This window comes from Pipra filicauda, unplaced genomic scaffold, assembly GCF_003945595.2.
Source record: "Pipra filicauda isolate LSUMZ 115617 unplaced genomic scaffold, ASM394559v2 scaffold114_size2234877_pilon, whole genome shotgun sequence".
In the NCBI taxonomy this organism is placed as follows: Eukaryota; Metazoa; Chordata; class Aves; order Passeriformes; family Pipridae; genus Pipra; species Pipra filicauda.
The window spans coordinates 916,427-928,861 of NW_024103596.1; the positions used below are offsets into that span (position 1 = coordinate 916,427).

The following is a 12,435-nucleotide window of genomic DNA, read 5'->3' on the forward strand; positions in this document are numbered from 1 at the left end:
AACAAAACTCAGTCATGTGAAGCCTGGTGCCAGAGCTGTGCAGTTTTCCATGTGTATAATAAGCATCATTCCAGTGGCCTATATTACAAAAAAGCAAATAAGAACCAGGAACATTAAATTACAATGAAGCTTTCATTCCCTTCATGTTAACAAAGCAGGCTTGCTGTTAGCAAGGCTCTGTGCATCAGTGGAGAATGAGCTGCCCTGGGGGACTGTGTAAACATGGAATGCAGATCCAGGGATGGAAAGCTGACGTGTTTCAGGCGATGATGGGCTGATGCTGGCAGGAAACACTTCCCTCGTGTGGAGCTTTTTGCTTTTTGGAGAAGTACCATAATTAACTAATTGTTTTGAATGAAATTAAAAAGCCAGGGGCTCCAGCAGTTTGCATTGCATGGCAATGCCACATATTGGATACCTGTTGGGATGTGTAACTAAGATAGGAGATGTGCTGTTTTCATGAAACTCTAGAAAGGAGTGCCATTTAAAAGGTTCATTGCTGATCTGTAACCTATTAAAACTGCTTTGTGACTCAGATTTCCATCTCTGAAAAGGACCTACCTATTAATGCTTTAGGACTGCTTGGAAGTTGGTAATCTGCAGGTCCCTTTAAAGTGTAGGCTGTGTCATCTTTTCTTTTTTTTTTTTTTGAGGCAATGTCATCAGTAGGCCCATAGCAAGTTCTGAATATGCAGTTTTTCATTACAGACTGACATTACTTACTGACTCCTCAAAGAAATTGTAGTTTCTGTTTGGAAAGGAGTTGTTATCCAGCCCTCACAGTAATGAAATGTTGTCTGATAGAGCTTTATAATTTACTTCCTCCTCTTCTGAGACATTACCACATGTGTCCACCCCCCAAAAACAGTGAGTTACTTAACTTTAGTATACATATGTAGAGAGACTGGACTCTTAAACTATTTTGAACTTGGTTAAAATGCTTTTTGTTTCAAATAGCAGCCTGACATTTGCTCACTTCAAGTCATGATGGATTTTAAACTGAGGTTTAAAATGTACCTGGTTGCGCAAGTCCCAGACAGATAAACTTATCTGGACAGTGGCTTCAAACTGACAGAGGGCAGGTCTAGATTGGATATTGGGAAGGAATTCTTCCCTGTGGGTGGGGAGGCCCTGGCACAGGTTGCCCAGAGAAGCTGTGGCTGCCCCATCCCTGGAAGTGCCCAAGGCCAGGCTGGATGGGACTTGGAGCAACCTGGGCTAGTGGAAGGTGTCCCTGCCCATGTCAGGGGGTGGAACTGGATGATCTTCAAGGTTCCTTCCAACCCACACCATTCTGGGATTCTGTGATGATTCTACAACATTCCAGGTCTTCAGTTAATCTATAGCACAGATTAGAATAACTGACATTAGACTTGCAATGGAACTTTATTTATAAAGTAATTGTATTCTCATGCAGAGAACATTCTTACAGTCTCTTACTTTGCTCATGACACCCTCAGACTTATTAGCAGTAATACTTTCTTTGGTTGAACCAGAGCTCTCTTTTAGTAATATTAAAGCAATATTTCTAAAATGAAAAAAAAGTAACTCGATGCTTAATGCTGTGCATCAGCCATGTGGCATTAGAATGAAGAATAAAAATATTTTAGAACCACAGGTTAGTTTTAATGACTTAAAGCTAAAACAGTCTCAAGAATGTTTTATGATTTCTAATAATATAATTAAAGAGAGTTCCAAATTACTGTGCTAATAAAGAGGTTGGAATGGGAATCCACAAGGCAGGTGGAAAACACGTCTGATAAGGACAAGGATATAGCAGAGTTGGATCTGCTGTGCAAAGGAGTGAGGTAAAGCACTGCAGAGGGTGGGAGTGCTGGGATTGATGGGAAAAGCCTCTGTTGGACCCATGAGAGCAGGAAGAGGAGACCTGGCAGCTAAAGTCACGAGAGAACAGAATGAATTAGGGTTGGGGAGTGGGTGGGACTGCCTGAGCCTGTAAGGAGAGGAGGTACTAATAGATGAACAAGGAGACCTGGGAGAAGGAAGCTTGTTGATTTGGAGATAAGTTGGATTTAATGGGTGAGAAGAGCTGGGAACTCAGAAAGCCTGAGAAGTAGAAGGTAATACTGACCAAGTGAATGAAAAACAGTGGCATCAAGGAGCTGTCAAGAGAGGGACTAGTGTAGCAGAGACAGGTACTGTTATCTGTCAGTGTGTGAGTAACACTTTGAACAGGGGAGCCCCAGCATTTGGAACATCTTGTTGATAAATGAGCACGTGATGTTCTGGGCACTGGTTTATTGAATCTGCATCTTCATTTGATCCATTTTCTTCATCATGTCATAATATTTAACTACACAGTTGTGTTATCTTGTCCCCAGAACTCATGTTATGTGTAATTACAGACTTATTATAATGTGTTAATTTTGAATAGTTATGGCACAGACAAGTTCAATTCTTCTGTTTGTTAACAGTGGAGGGATTAGCTTTGCATTTATTAATACCCTTCTTTTGAACTATATGGTACATTCAAATGTGCAATAATGTGGCGAGGAATTGTCTCCATGCAGTGCAGTTTAGAGGTCTGACAAGTTTTTGCAGATTGTGGTATTTCTTTTAATTTCCTTTGAATATCATTAATTGTGATAAGTTCTGTTTCCACTAATTTCATATGAATTTTGTTAATTAACTGTATGAAGTGCCGTGCTTCCTTTGAAGTTACTCAGTCTTTGACAGTGTCACTGAGAGGAACTGGCTGAAGCCTCTTGGTTTAATTCAGTTTTACATCTCTGGCTGTATTTCCAGTTCAAATCCACGCCCAGCAAGAACGTGTCAGTGGTGGGCTGGATGGTGATGATGGCAGATGACCCTGAGCATCCAGATCTCTTCTTATTGACTGATTCTGAGAAGGGTAAGAGTGCACTGATTCCCAGAATAAGCATTTGCATTGCTGAGGTCGTGTATAAGCAAGTAAATGAGCAAGTGAAAGGTAACATCCTGTTACATCCTTCCAATTTCAGCTGCTCTCCAAGATGTCATCTTTGCCTTTAGAATGCTATGGGAACAAGAATCCGTGGAGAATCCTTAGAGTCTTCATTAAGTTCTGAGAACCCTCCAAACCCTTGACAACTCCAGTTGTGATTTTTATTGGAAGTATTCCTCTGCATTCTTTCAAACTATATTTAGAACACTGAGACATTTTCACATGTGTGAAAATGGAACTAACAATTAAAAAAAAGAGATTCAGCTAATACTACCTGCTTGACCAGTCCCTTCTCCTCTCACATGAAAAACAAAAATCAAACCATCTGTTCAAATGTAGTGCTATTACCAGGAAAAAAACCCTAAGAGATCTTGGCTGTTTTGTGGATTTCCATCACTCCAGCACAGCACCCTGCTTTCAGCTTAAACTTGGAAGAAAATGTTACTTTTCCACAGCACTTCAAACTGTGCAGAAAGAGCATTATTAGAAGTTCTGAGAAAGGAGCTTAAAATTATTTATTGCTTTGTCTGCTTCAAGTCTTAGTGTGTTTTATTTCCAAACATCCATTTTAGCACCACTGATATGAGGTGTAAATACTGAATGCTTGTCAGCTTAAACTCTGCAACAGCAGTCTGAAAAGTTTTTGTAACACATGGCCTTGCTGAACCTAAGCAAGCACTGTGTAACACCAGGCACTGAAAACACGAGTCTGAAATGTATCAGTAGGTTCAGGAACAATATTCAAACATTTTCAAGTGTAGCTTTCCAGAGAGCATTTCAGTGATATCTTGCACTTCATTAAAAAATTATGGTATTATAAACAAATTGCAATAGTGGGCAATGAGCTCAAACATTTTTGTGCAGTTCTAAGGAATGTTTTGTTCTTTCCTAGTTGATACTGGCATTAGTTGAAATCTAGAATGTTGGAAAGGAAGGCAGGAAGCTGCAGCCTCTCTTCACTAGCTCAAACAATTGCACCTATTCCAGACACAGTGTAAAGTTATATGAACCTTCTGTTATTAAATCTTTTCATAATGTCTTAAGTTAGAGGTATTTGAATATGGGTAGGATTTAAGTGCGTTAGCATTGTTTGTGTTTCCTCATCAGATTTTTTTTTCCCTTTCTCACTTAGGAAATTCATACAAATTTCAAGCTGGGAACAGAATGAATGCAATGCTCTGGTTCAAACACCTGAGTGCTGCCTGCCAAAGCAACAGACAACAGGTGAGAGCAAGATGCTGCAGTGGAATGAGCTTTTAAGAGCTCAGAAGTGAGGGATCTTCGAGCTGCCCAAGCTGTCACTGAGGGCTTTGTGTGAGGAGCAGTGTACCCTGAGCAGCCTCTGCCTCCATTTCACATGCTGGTTGATTTGCCTTTGCCTTTGTCCCTTTGCAGACTCTGGGGTAATGAAGGAGGATTTGGGGCTATCTTGAGGCTCATTTAAAGCAATTGGGGAAATGCAAGGAATGCTCTAAAATACCTGTCCAAGTGGCAGTGTTTTTGTATTGCCCATTTGAAAAGGGCTGTTTGTACAGTTACATAAAAGCTGTAAACTGTAGCATTCAATATCAATTCCGGATCACTCTCCTGTAGTGCCTTTTTTTTCAGGTCGTGGACGTGCATATTTTCTGTTGGTTGTTATGTATTCCTAAAATGTATAAACAGTAGTCTAGTCCTTGGTACATTTTGCAGTCTTTGATAGCAAAGGTAGTATTTTCCATTAATCAAAAAGGAAGATAGGCTGCTCCAACCCCTATTAAATGCTGTTCCCATATAAATTCTTATTGATCTTTTTTATCAGCAAAGTCCTTTTTAAGTCATTTTGCCTCCCTGAACTCTCCCTTTTCCTTTGCACATTTGTTTATGGAGTTTCCAGAGCAGAAACACCACTGAATTTCAAGGGGAAACAAAAAGACCCTTCCACATCCTTCTGTGCTTTCTTGTTCAGTTCTGCTTCTGAGACAGATCTTAAGGAGTAAGGAGGGTTGCAGAAGCTCCTGTGGAGGTATTTGAGACAGTGCAAAGGAGAGGAAAGTGTGTTCCTGTGGCTGGAGAATGTGGGGATAGTGGCAAATAGTAGCAAAAGGTTACAAACAAGTGGTGACTTCCAGGCAAGCCTGAAAACTGCCCCCTGAAGACAAGTTTTATTCAATAAGATTTAACAGTACTGTCTAATACTGTTAACAGTGTGACTGCCTTAGAAAAATTGGATGTTTAAAGGTGTTTTCAATAGAATATAAACACCTACCCAGCTGAGTAATACTGAGAACTATTTTAATAGATACTATTTTTGATTTTAATGGTGAAACTTTAGCCCAGTTGAGCATTCTACAGGTAAATGATAAATCATGGAATCATAGAATATGCTGAGTTGGAAGGGACCCATCAGGATCAGATGCGAAGCAAGAAATGCTTGTTTCAAATCTGACCAAACTGGGTATTTATTGAGTGTCATCAGGAATGTGCTGGCTCTTTAATAACCTGAGTAAACAAGAGATGCTGCTGTCAGGTAAATTCCTGATGGGGGGAAAAATGGAAATATAAACTAATGTATTGCAAACTAGCTTTAATCTTCATGAAAGGGAGTGATATCTGCAGCAGGCAATTCAGGTTTCCTCTGGGAAAAGCTCAGGCAAGTGTTGATGCCTCGTTTTTATTAAATTAATCTTAAAAATACTAGAGGGCCTACATCAATCACTGCTCTGTGTGCCAAGAATTCTCTAGCTGGGGCTTGTGTAGTTCAGTGCTGAGATTTGTCATGTGAAGGTTCTTTTGCTGACAAATCTTAAATGTCATGAAAGTTAAAAGTTCTATGGCCATATAATAAAATTATAACCCCTGAAACAATTTAATATTTTAGTTATACCTGTTTTTTCTACAGTTCTAGGTATGTTTTGATAGTTGCATTCCTCCTCCCCTTTTTTGGAGACAGAACAATGTGCATTTGAACAGGTGTCTAGTGTGTGTAAGAGTTGAATGTAAGTAGCTACTACTTGAAGTAAATTCTTCTATCATTTCCATTTTTGCTTTCAGGTTCCTGCCAACTTGATGACCTTTGAATAACAGGCTAATTCAAAACAAAAAAAAATAAGAACAATTTGAACCATCTCATAACTGAGAAGGAGGTCCTGATGAAAAACGTGCCAGCTGTATCTGTGCCAGAACAGAGCCTGTCCACTCGATCTCTGAACTCTGGAGCCCTGAACAAAACCACTGATGGCTGGGGAGCAGAGTCCCCCAGGTGAAAAATGGAGTTGCAACATGAATTGCCATGGACCGTGCTTCGTTATGTTCTCTGAACTGACCTGTGGAAACCACTGCCTTAAAGAGTGAAAGGAAAAACAACATGAAACACCAAATAGTGTGTGTGAAACTTCTGGCGGTGCTGTGCTTGAGTTAAATAGATTGTAGCTAGTTTGAGTTTCTTTTAACTTTATACTAATTTTGAAAATAACTCACCTTTTTAGGCATTCTTAAGAAAACAGGTAAACTGGTATTTAAGAGCTGTATCTAAAGCTATGTATGAACCGGGTAGGAGAGGTACTACGTGTCCTAGAGATGTTGTTTAGACTATACCAGGAGTTCTGGATGGGAGCTTGTCCCAGGCACTCTTAGCCTGGAGCAGTGTTATTTCTCTCAGACCTACAAGTATAAAGTTTGAAACAGCAGTGAGTTTGCAAACCTTGGTCCTGCACAGGAGCCGGGCGCCCGACGGCGGCACTTACACACCAAATACTGCTTTGGTACGTCGGGACCTCGTTCCTGGCTAAAAACACGTGGTTTGGGCGGTCAAGGGGTGTGTGTAAGAGACAAAACTCAAAGCACTGTTGGGTCAGCACTGAGTATTTTCTTCCCATTTGTTGAATGGCAAAACACCAACACCCGGGTACAGCTCACCGAGACGCTTTCCTTCTCTGGGTGTCTGCTAATGACCAGTTAGGGACCACTGTTAGTGTGTGGTGTTTCATAATATCACTTAAGATGGACATTTTTAAGAAGATAGAGGCACAATTTCAAAGCTTTCACGTTCTCATTTGGCAATAATTGATTTTAGTATCTGTCTTGGTCGAAATAGTTGACGTTGTGTGGTGTTGATAACGTGGCCTAAAGCAGACCTTACGTGCAGAAGCTCTTTTAATCTTCAGGCAAATAACTAATTTATTAGAAGGTAGGATATAACCTAAGGAGAGAAAAGGTGTGGGACCTTCAAAATTCTGTCCTTGGCAGGAATCATTCTTGGTCACTGGAATTACTCACAGAGAAAAACATTATGATTGTAAAAAGGGAGCTGTGCTTTATGTGTGTGTTTGATGCTTAAGATTTTGATTCTCGCTTTCTTGGGGTTTCCTTGACGTCACCTAGTTTCCTGGATGATTGGTCTCTCTTTAATCTTAAAAAATATGATCTTTGTAAAGCAAGGAATCGTTGTCCCAAGATATGACTCCGATATCAGAACTTTGAAGTGTGTGAAAAATTAGTAACTGTTCCATTGGCATTGTGGTTTAGTGGCCGTAAATACGCTTGCAGATTCCACCATGAATTCTCCTTTTTAAAAAGAAACAAGCTACCTACCAGTCTGTTTGAGAGTTCTCTGACTATCTAATAAAGGTTTCTACTAGTAGTTGTTATTTTGAAAATGTATAGTTTGTTTATTGCATCTGAGTAGAAGCCTATAAATTCACTTTTGGGCTGTTTTGGGGTTTTTTTTTTCCTCCGGAGTCAAATTAATCTCATAATGGAAATGATTACTTTCTGGTTTCTGGTGGGCAAAAAAGAAGGCTAATCCAGTCTCACAGTAAAAACAAAAACAAAAAACCAAACAAAACATACAAGCCCCAACCACTTGGTGATGTAAAGGGTAACAGGCTGGTTTATGTTTCCGGGAATTGTTCTGATTTGGCTCTTGGTAGAAAGAAAACACTAGAAAGATGCTTCTGTCGGAATTACACCACAAACACTCTGAGAATTTGAGACCCTTTGCATTCTTTGGTTGCTGGGTTTTTTTATGAGGAATGAATAGCCTGTTCTCATCCTGAAGTCATGAACTTTGGGAAGAGGTTGCTTGTGCTGAATCCCTCTGCAGTTCACACATCTCCCAGGTTTACCCACGTTAGGTGTATAGTAAAGACAACATCTTCAGAGCCAGCAGTGTTACTTAGTAGACTTTGCACAACTTTAGTTTGGGGTTTTTTCTGTTTTAAGAATTACTTAGTGTGTTTCTTCTCAATGACTAAGTGGGTTTTTGTTTGTTTGTTTGTTTTTTTAATAACGTGTGTCCTTTTTTTAAGCATTGTGGATAGTAGCCTGTGGATTTTGAATTTTTAAATAAGCTAATCTGGGTTGGTTGCAGCATAACTGTATCTGTTCTTTTGTTAGTGAAAGGCAACATGCAACGGGGAGCCACAGCCTGACAGCACACAGCTTTGCTAAGGACAGAGCCAGGTCAGGACATGTCATTTATTACTGGGTTTTTTTGTATTTTTCCAGCTGTTTTGAGTTAGGTTTTATGGTAGGAGGAGGATGGGGAAAACAGTTTGCAAATCATCCTTTAATGAATTGTTGCTGTTCCCAGTTTTCGTTGTCCTTGGGCCTCCTACTCTTCCTTGTTTTCCACCCTCCGATACGGGAGATTCATGGGAGAGATGGAATATTGTGGGAGGAGTTCCTTAAAGTGTGTGGCCATAATAACTGGAGTGAGTAATGACAACACAGAAAAGCATTTTTGGCACTTGTTACAATGAGTAGTTCAGTACTTTCCCATTGTTGTCCTACAGGGCAACACAGAAACACTGTCACGTTATATATTTTAAGATAAATGGTGCTCAGAAAGAGGTGGAGGGTTTGTTCCCTGAGGGAAAGCTGCCTCAGCTCAGCTTTGGAAAGACACAGACAAGTCATATACACTGTAAAGAGCGTAGTAATGCTCTTTTTTTTTTTTTTTTTTTTTTAAATTAAAAAAGGAGGTAAAAAAAGTAAATAACTGAAACTAGTGCTGAGAAAACAAGGACAGCAACGAGCTCATGGCATTCAGGTAAGACTGTCATCCAGACTACTTCAGATAGTTGGCAGGTTTTCTTTGATTTTTATTTTCAAAGGGTTGCTCTAATTCTTTATCTTGTTAATAAGTGTTGAAACACTTCAGCTAATATTTGTCACTGTGTTTTTTCTGAACGTTTTGATTTTGAAACTAAAGATGCCCATTGCAACTCCTTGTTTTGGGTGGCATTTGAGCAAAAATTATTCAGTGTAGATCTTCTAGTGAGACTTGGCATGCAAATGTGAATCATCTGACAGCAAACCAGTTTCTTAGCCAAACTAAAAGTTTCGGGAAAGATCAAGAAACAGGGAATGTCTGGTTTATGGAACTGGTGCAGTGCATTAGAAATACATAACGTTGCACTGGTGGTTGAATACTTACTGCTAACTCTTATCTCATTTAATCCGTGCTACTTTGGGCTGGGATTTTCAGACCTAACTTCTATCCCAGTGTTCTTGGAAAGCAAATGAGATTTATTTTTAAAAAATTCGGATAGCTTGAATAAACATAGCTCACCCCAGACACGTATTTCCTTTTGCAGACATTTTCATGCCAGAGGAATATTACTCAAGCTATTATGATTCATTAAGTATTTAGGTGCAAGTTATAGGCATTAAAACTACAAATACTAAATGAATGCACATAAATACTTAATGAATGAGCTTTAGCACCCAGCTTTAAAATTTAGAGAAGTGTGCACATTTGAAAACATACTGGGAGCAGAAGAAAGCATTAAAAACCACAGCGGGGTTTTATTAGTTATCTGTTCCTCACTGGAAGTGAATTCATCTAATCTAATCTTGCAACATCAACCTCCTCTATTTGCATTTATACATTTCCTACAGTAGTCCTCCTCTATTAGAATCAGACATAACACATGTTAACAGCAGATCCTTTCCCTCCCAGCAGAAGCAGTTGCAGGTTTTTTGTGCTGCTGAGGCGCGTGAGAAGTTGAGGTCCCTTGTGACAAAAGGCAAGTTGATCTTGTGGTTTTGGATAACTGTAGTAAATCTTATCCAAATCAAGATAAGGTAAAACATGGGATATTGTTTCTTCTGTCTCTGTCAGTGGCATTTTTCTTTATTGTTTGTCCCTTTTTTTTGATATTCTAACTCCCCAGCATTGGTAGTTCCAGTATTTTCCATGGCCAGCTCTGTGTGCTACCTGCTGCAGCATCAAGACCCCAGGAGTGGTACTAAATCACATCAGTGAATTGCCTGTTCTCCTTACAAAGACAAAGCTGTGAAAGTTTTATTGTTCTTTTTAAATGTTACCCTTTTTCTTTCCTTCTTCTCTGAAAGTGTCTTGTGCATGAGGTGGTTTGGCTTGGGAAAGTTGTCACTGAAAGGATCTGTACGAGTGGACGTGGAATTTGTTCATAGGGGTTACCCCTCTTTTTTAAAACCCATCATTCTGAGATGTGATGTATCAGGAGGGTGAGTGCTTGGATTTGAGGAGGACTTTTGCCAGTGCCTTATTATGAACTTGGAGACCAATTCCTTTATTTCAGTGCTGAGAGTCCCACCAGGGCAGACTTGCAGGCTGTGTCCTCAGTGGACCAAGGGGTGACGTTCCTGGCAGTCATTGCATTTCTGCAGCAGACAGTTGTTTTGGTCAGTGTAAAATAGCTTGGCTTGAGTTTCTTTACTATTATTTTTTTTTTCTGTGTTTGTATAGCCTCTTTTTAGGAAAAATGTAGAGGTATTTGGTAGCTTGGGCTTGTTCAGCTTTTGTCAGAAGTAGCTCAGACCTCTTAAAAATTAATTTATTTTTATTTTGGTGTGTCTCTGTGTAGATTTAGTAGGGGGGAAAATTGAAAAGAGTAGTCCAAGTCATGGTCTAGACCACATGAGCTGAAGAGCTCATGCTGTTAGAAAGGAGCTTGCTTTTCTCTCTCCCATTTGAATGTAAACAGTGAAGAACATTCTTATGAGAAGATTTATTCCTTACAGGCTTTTTGCTAATGTGAAATAAATACCACAGGAAAAAACTGTTTGGGGGAAAGAGGGGACTTGGATTAATCTTAGTCTTAATATCCCAAAAACTCAGTTTTATATATTGTATTTCTAGTGCCAACACTATGTGGAGAGCACTGCCCTTCACTGAAACAACTGCAAGAGGCTGTTTTAGCAGCAAGGTTTCAGAAGCTTTGGAAGGGGAAATTAAAGGAAGAATGTGTAGTTCTTATGCAATTAAATATTTGTTTTCCTGGAATACATCCTTATAAAAACACAGCAGTTTTAATATAGTCTTTTTGTAAATTCAGATGTTGGAAGGATTATTTGCAAATTAGTCTTATGCTTTCTAGGAATCTTCAAAGACAACAGAAGGGTTGGGTCCAAGGAGAAAACACAAATTACTTAGTTCAGCCGTGCCTGTCGCAGAACTGGGCTGGCGAGTTTCCTGGAAGTTATGTTGGTAAGGAAAAGAAGGAGCATGAGATGTAATGAAATGCAGGTTCCTGCAGCTCCTGGCGTGGCTCTGGCTGTCAGCCTGGTCCTGCTCTGCAGTGACTAAAAGCACCGTAAATACTCCCTTTCCTTTGTGTGTTTGATTAGTGTATTATTTCTCTTTGTTTGGGTAGGTTCTGGCCTTCGCCTGTGATTCCTGAAGGAATTTCTTACCATTCCAAAGCTGTTCACAGCTGAAACTGCAAAGCAGAAAAGCAGTTAATAAATGGATTAAATGTTGAAATAAAGGGTTCTGGGGTGCCTTGTTTACTGGCGCTTCTGGCTCCTTGTGTTCAGGAGTGTGTCCATTCAAATGCTGCTGCACTGAAGTGGGAAAAGCACCAGGAAACCATAGCTGTGTTTTATAATAATCCTGTAAGGACCAACCATCACTGGGAGGGGGATCAAGGTGTCATGCAGTAAACACAAGCCATTTTTAATGTTCCCTGCTGGTGTGAGGCATTCTAGGGATAGAGGGATTGCACTATGATCTTGCTGAGGGATGTGCAGTTTGTCCTCTAGCCATTTTCTTCACCTTTTTTAATACTTTATTCTGTGTGTGCGTGTGAAAATCGTGTGTTTGCATAAGCTAGTTTAAATGAATTGAAGAACAGGTTTCAAAAGTCTTTCCTACTGAAATAAATGATTTAAAAGATGGCCTGTGTCTGAAGTTTTAATTTCTCATTTGAAAATCTGCATTGAGACTGCAACCAGGTTTTGCAACGTGGACTTTGACTGTCTTTGGGAATGGTGCTGAGATCAGCTGGAATTTTAGTGGCCTTTTTTTTTTTTTTTTTTAATGAACCTCTGAAATGAAGCATGTAAAGATACCGTTGTCTGCTGGTACAAAAGAAATCCAAAAGCTAGCAGGGAGATACAGTTCATTGAAGAGATTTATGTTTGGTCTCGGAGATTGTTCTGTTAAATGATGTGGTTTTTCTCTCGGTGGTAGTTTATCAGATTCTTTTCTGTTGTCTCTGTATTTAAAGATGTGATAAATTTAA

General features: G+C 39.6%; 1 protein-coding gene across 4 annotated transcripts in view; it reads left to right on the forward strand.

Annotated features, from left to right (window-relative positions):
- Positions 1-12,088, forward strand: part of RALGPS2 (Ral GEF with PH domain and SH3 binding motif 2) — a 106,095-nt gene extending 94,007 nt beyond the window's left edge. For all 4 annotated transcript variants that reach the window (XM_027740620.2, XM_027740618.2, XM_027740617.2 and 1 more), the window contains 3 exons: positions 2,767-2,872; positions 4,077-4,168; positions 5,978-12,088. In XM_027740620.2, coding sequence (XP_027596421.1) covers positions 2,767-2,872; positions 4,077-4,168; positions 5,978-6,007 — 228 coding nt within the window. In that variant the 3' untranslated portion in view covers positions 6,008-12,088. The remainder of the gene's footprint in view (positions 1-2,766; positions 2,873-4,076; positions 4,169-5,977) is intronic.
- The last annotated feature ends 347 nt before the right edge of the window (positions 12,089-12,435 follow it).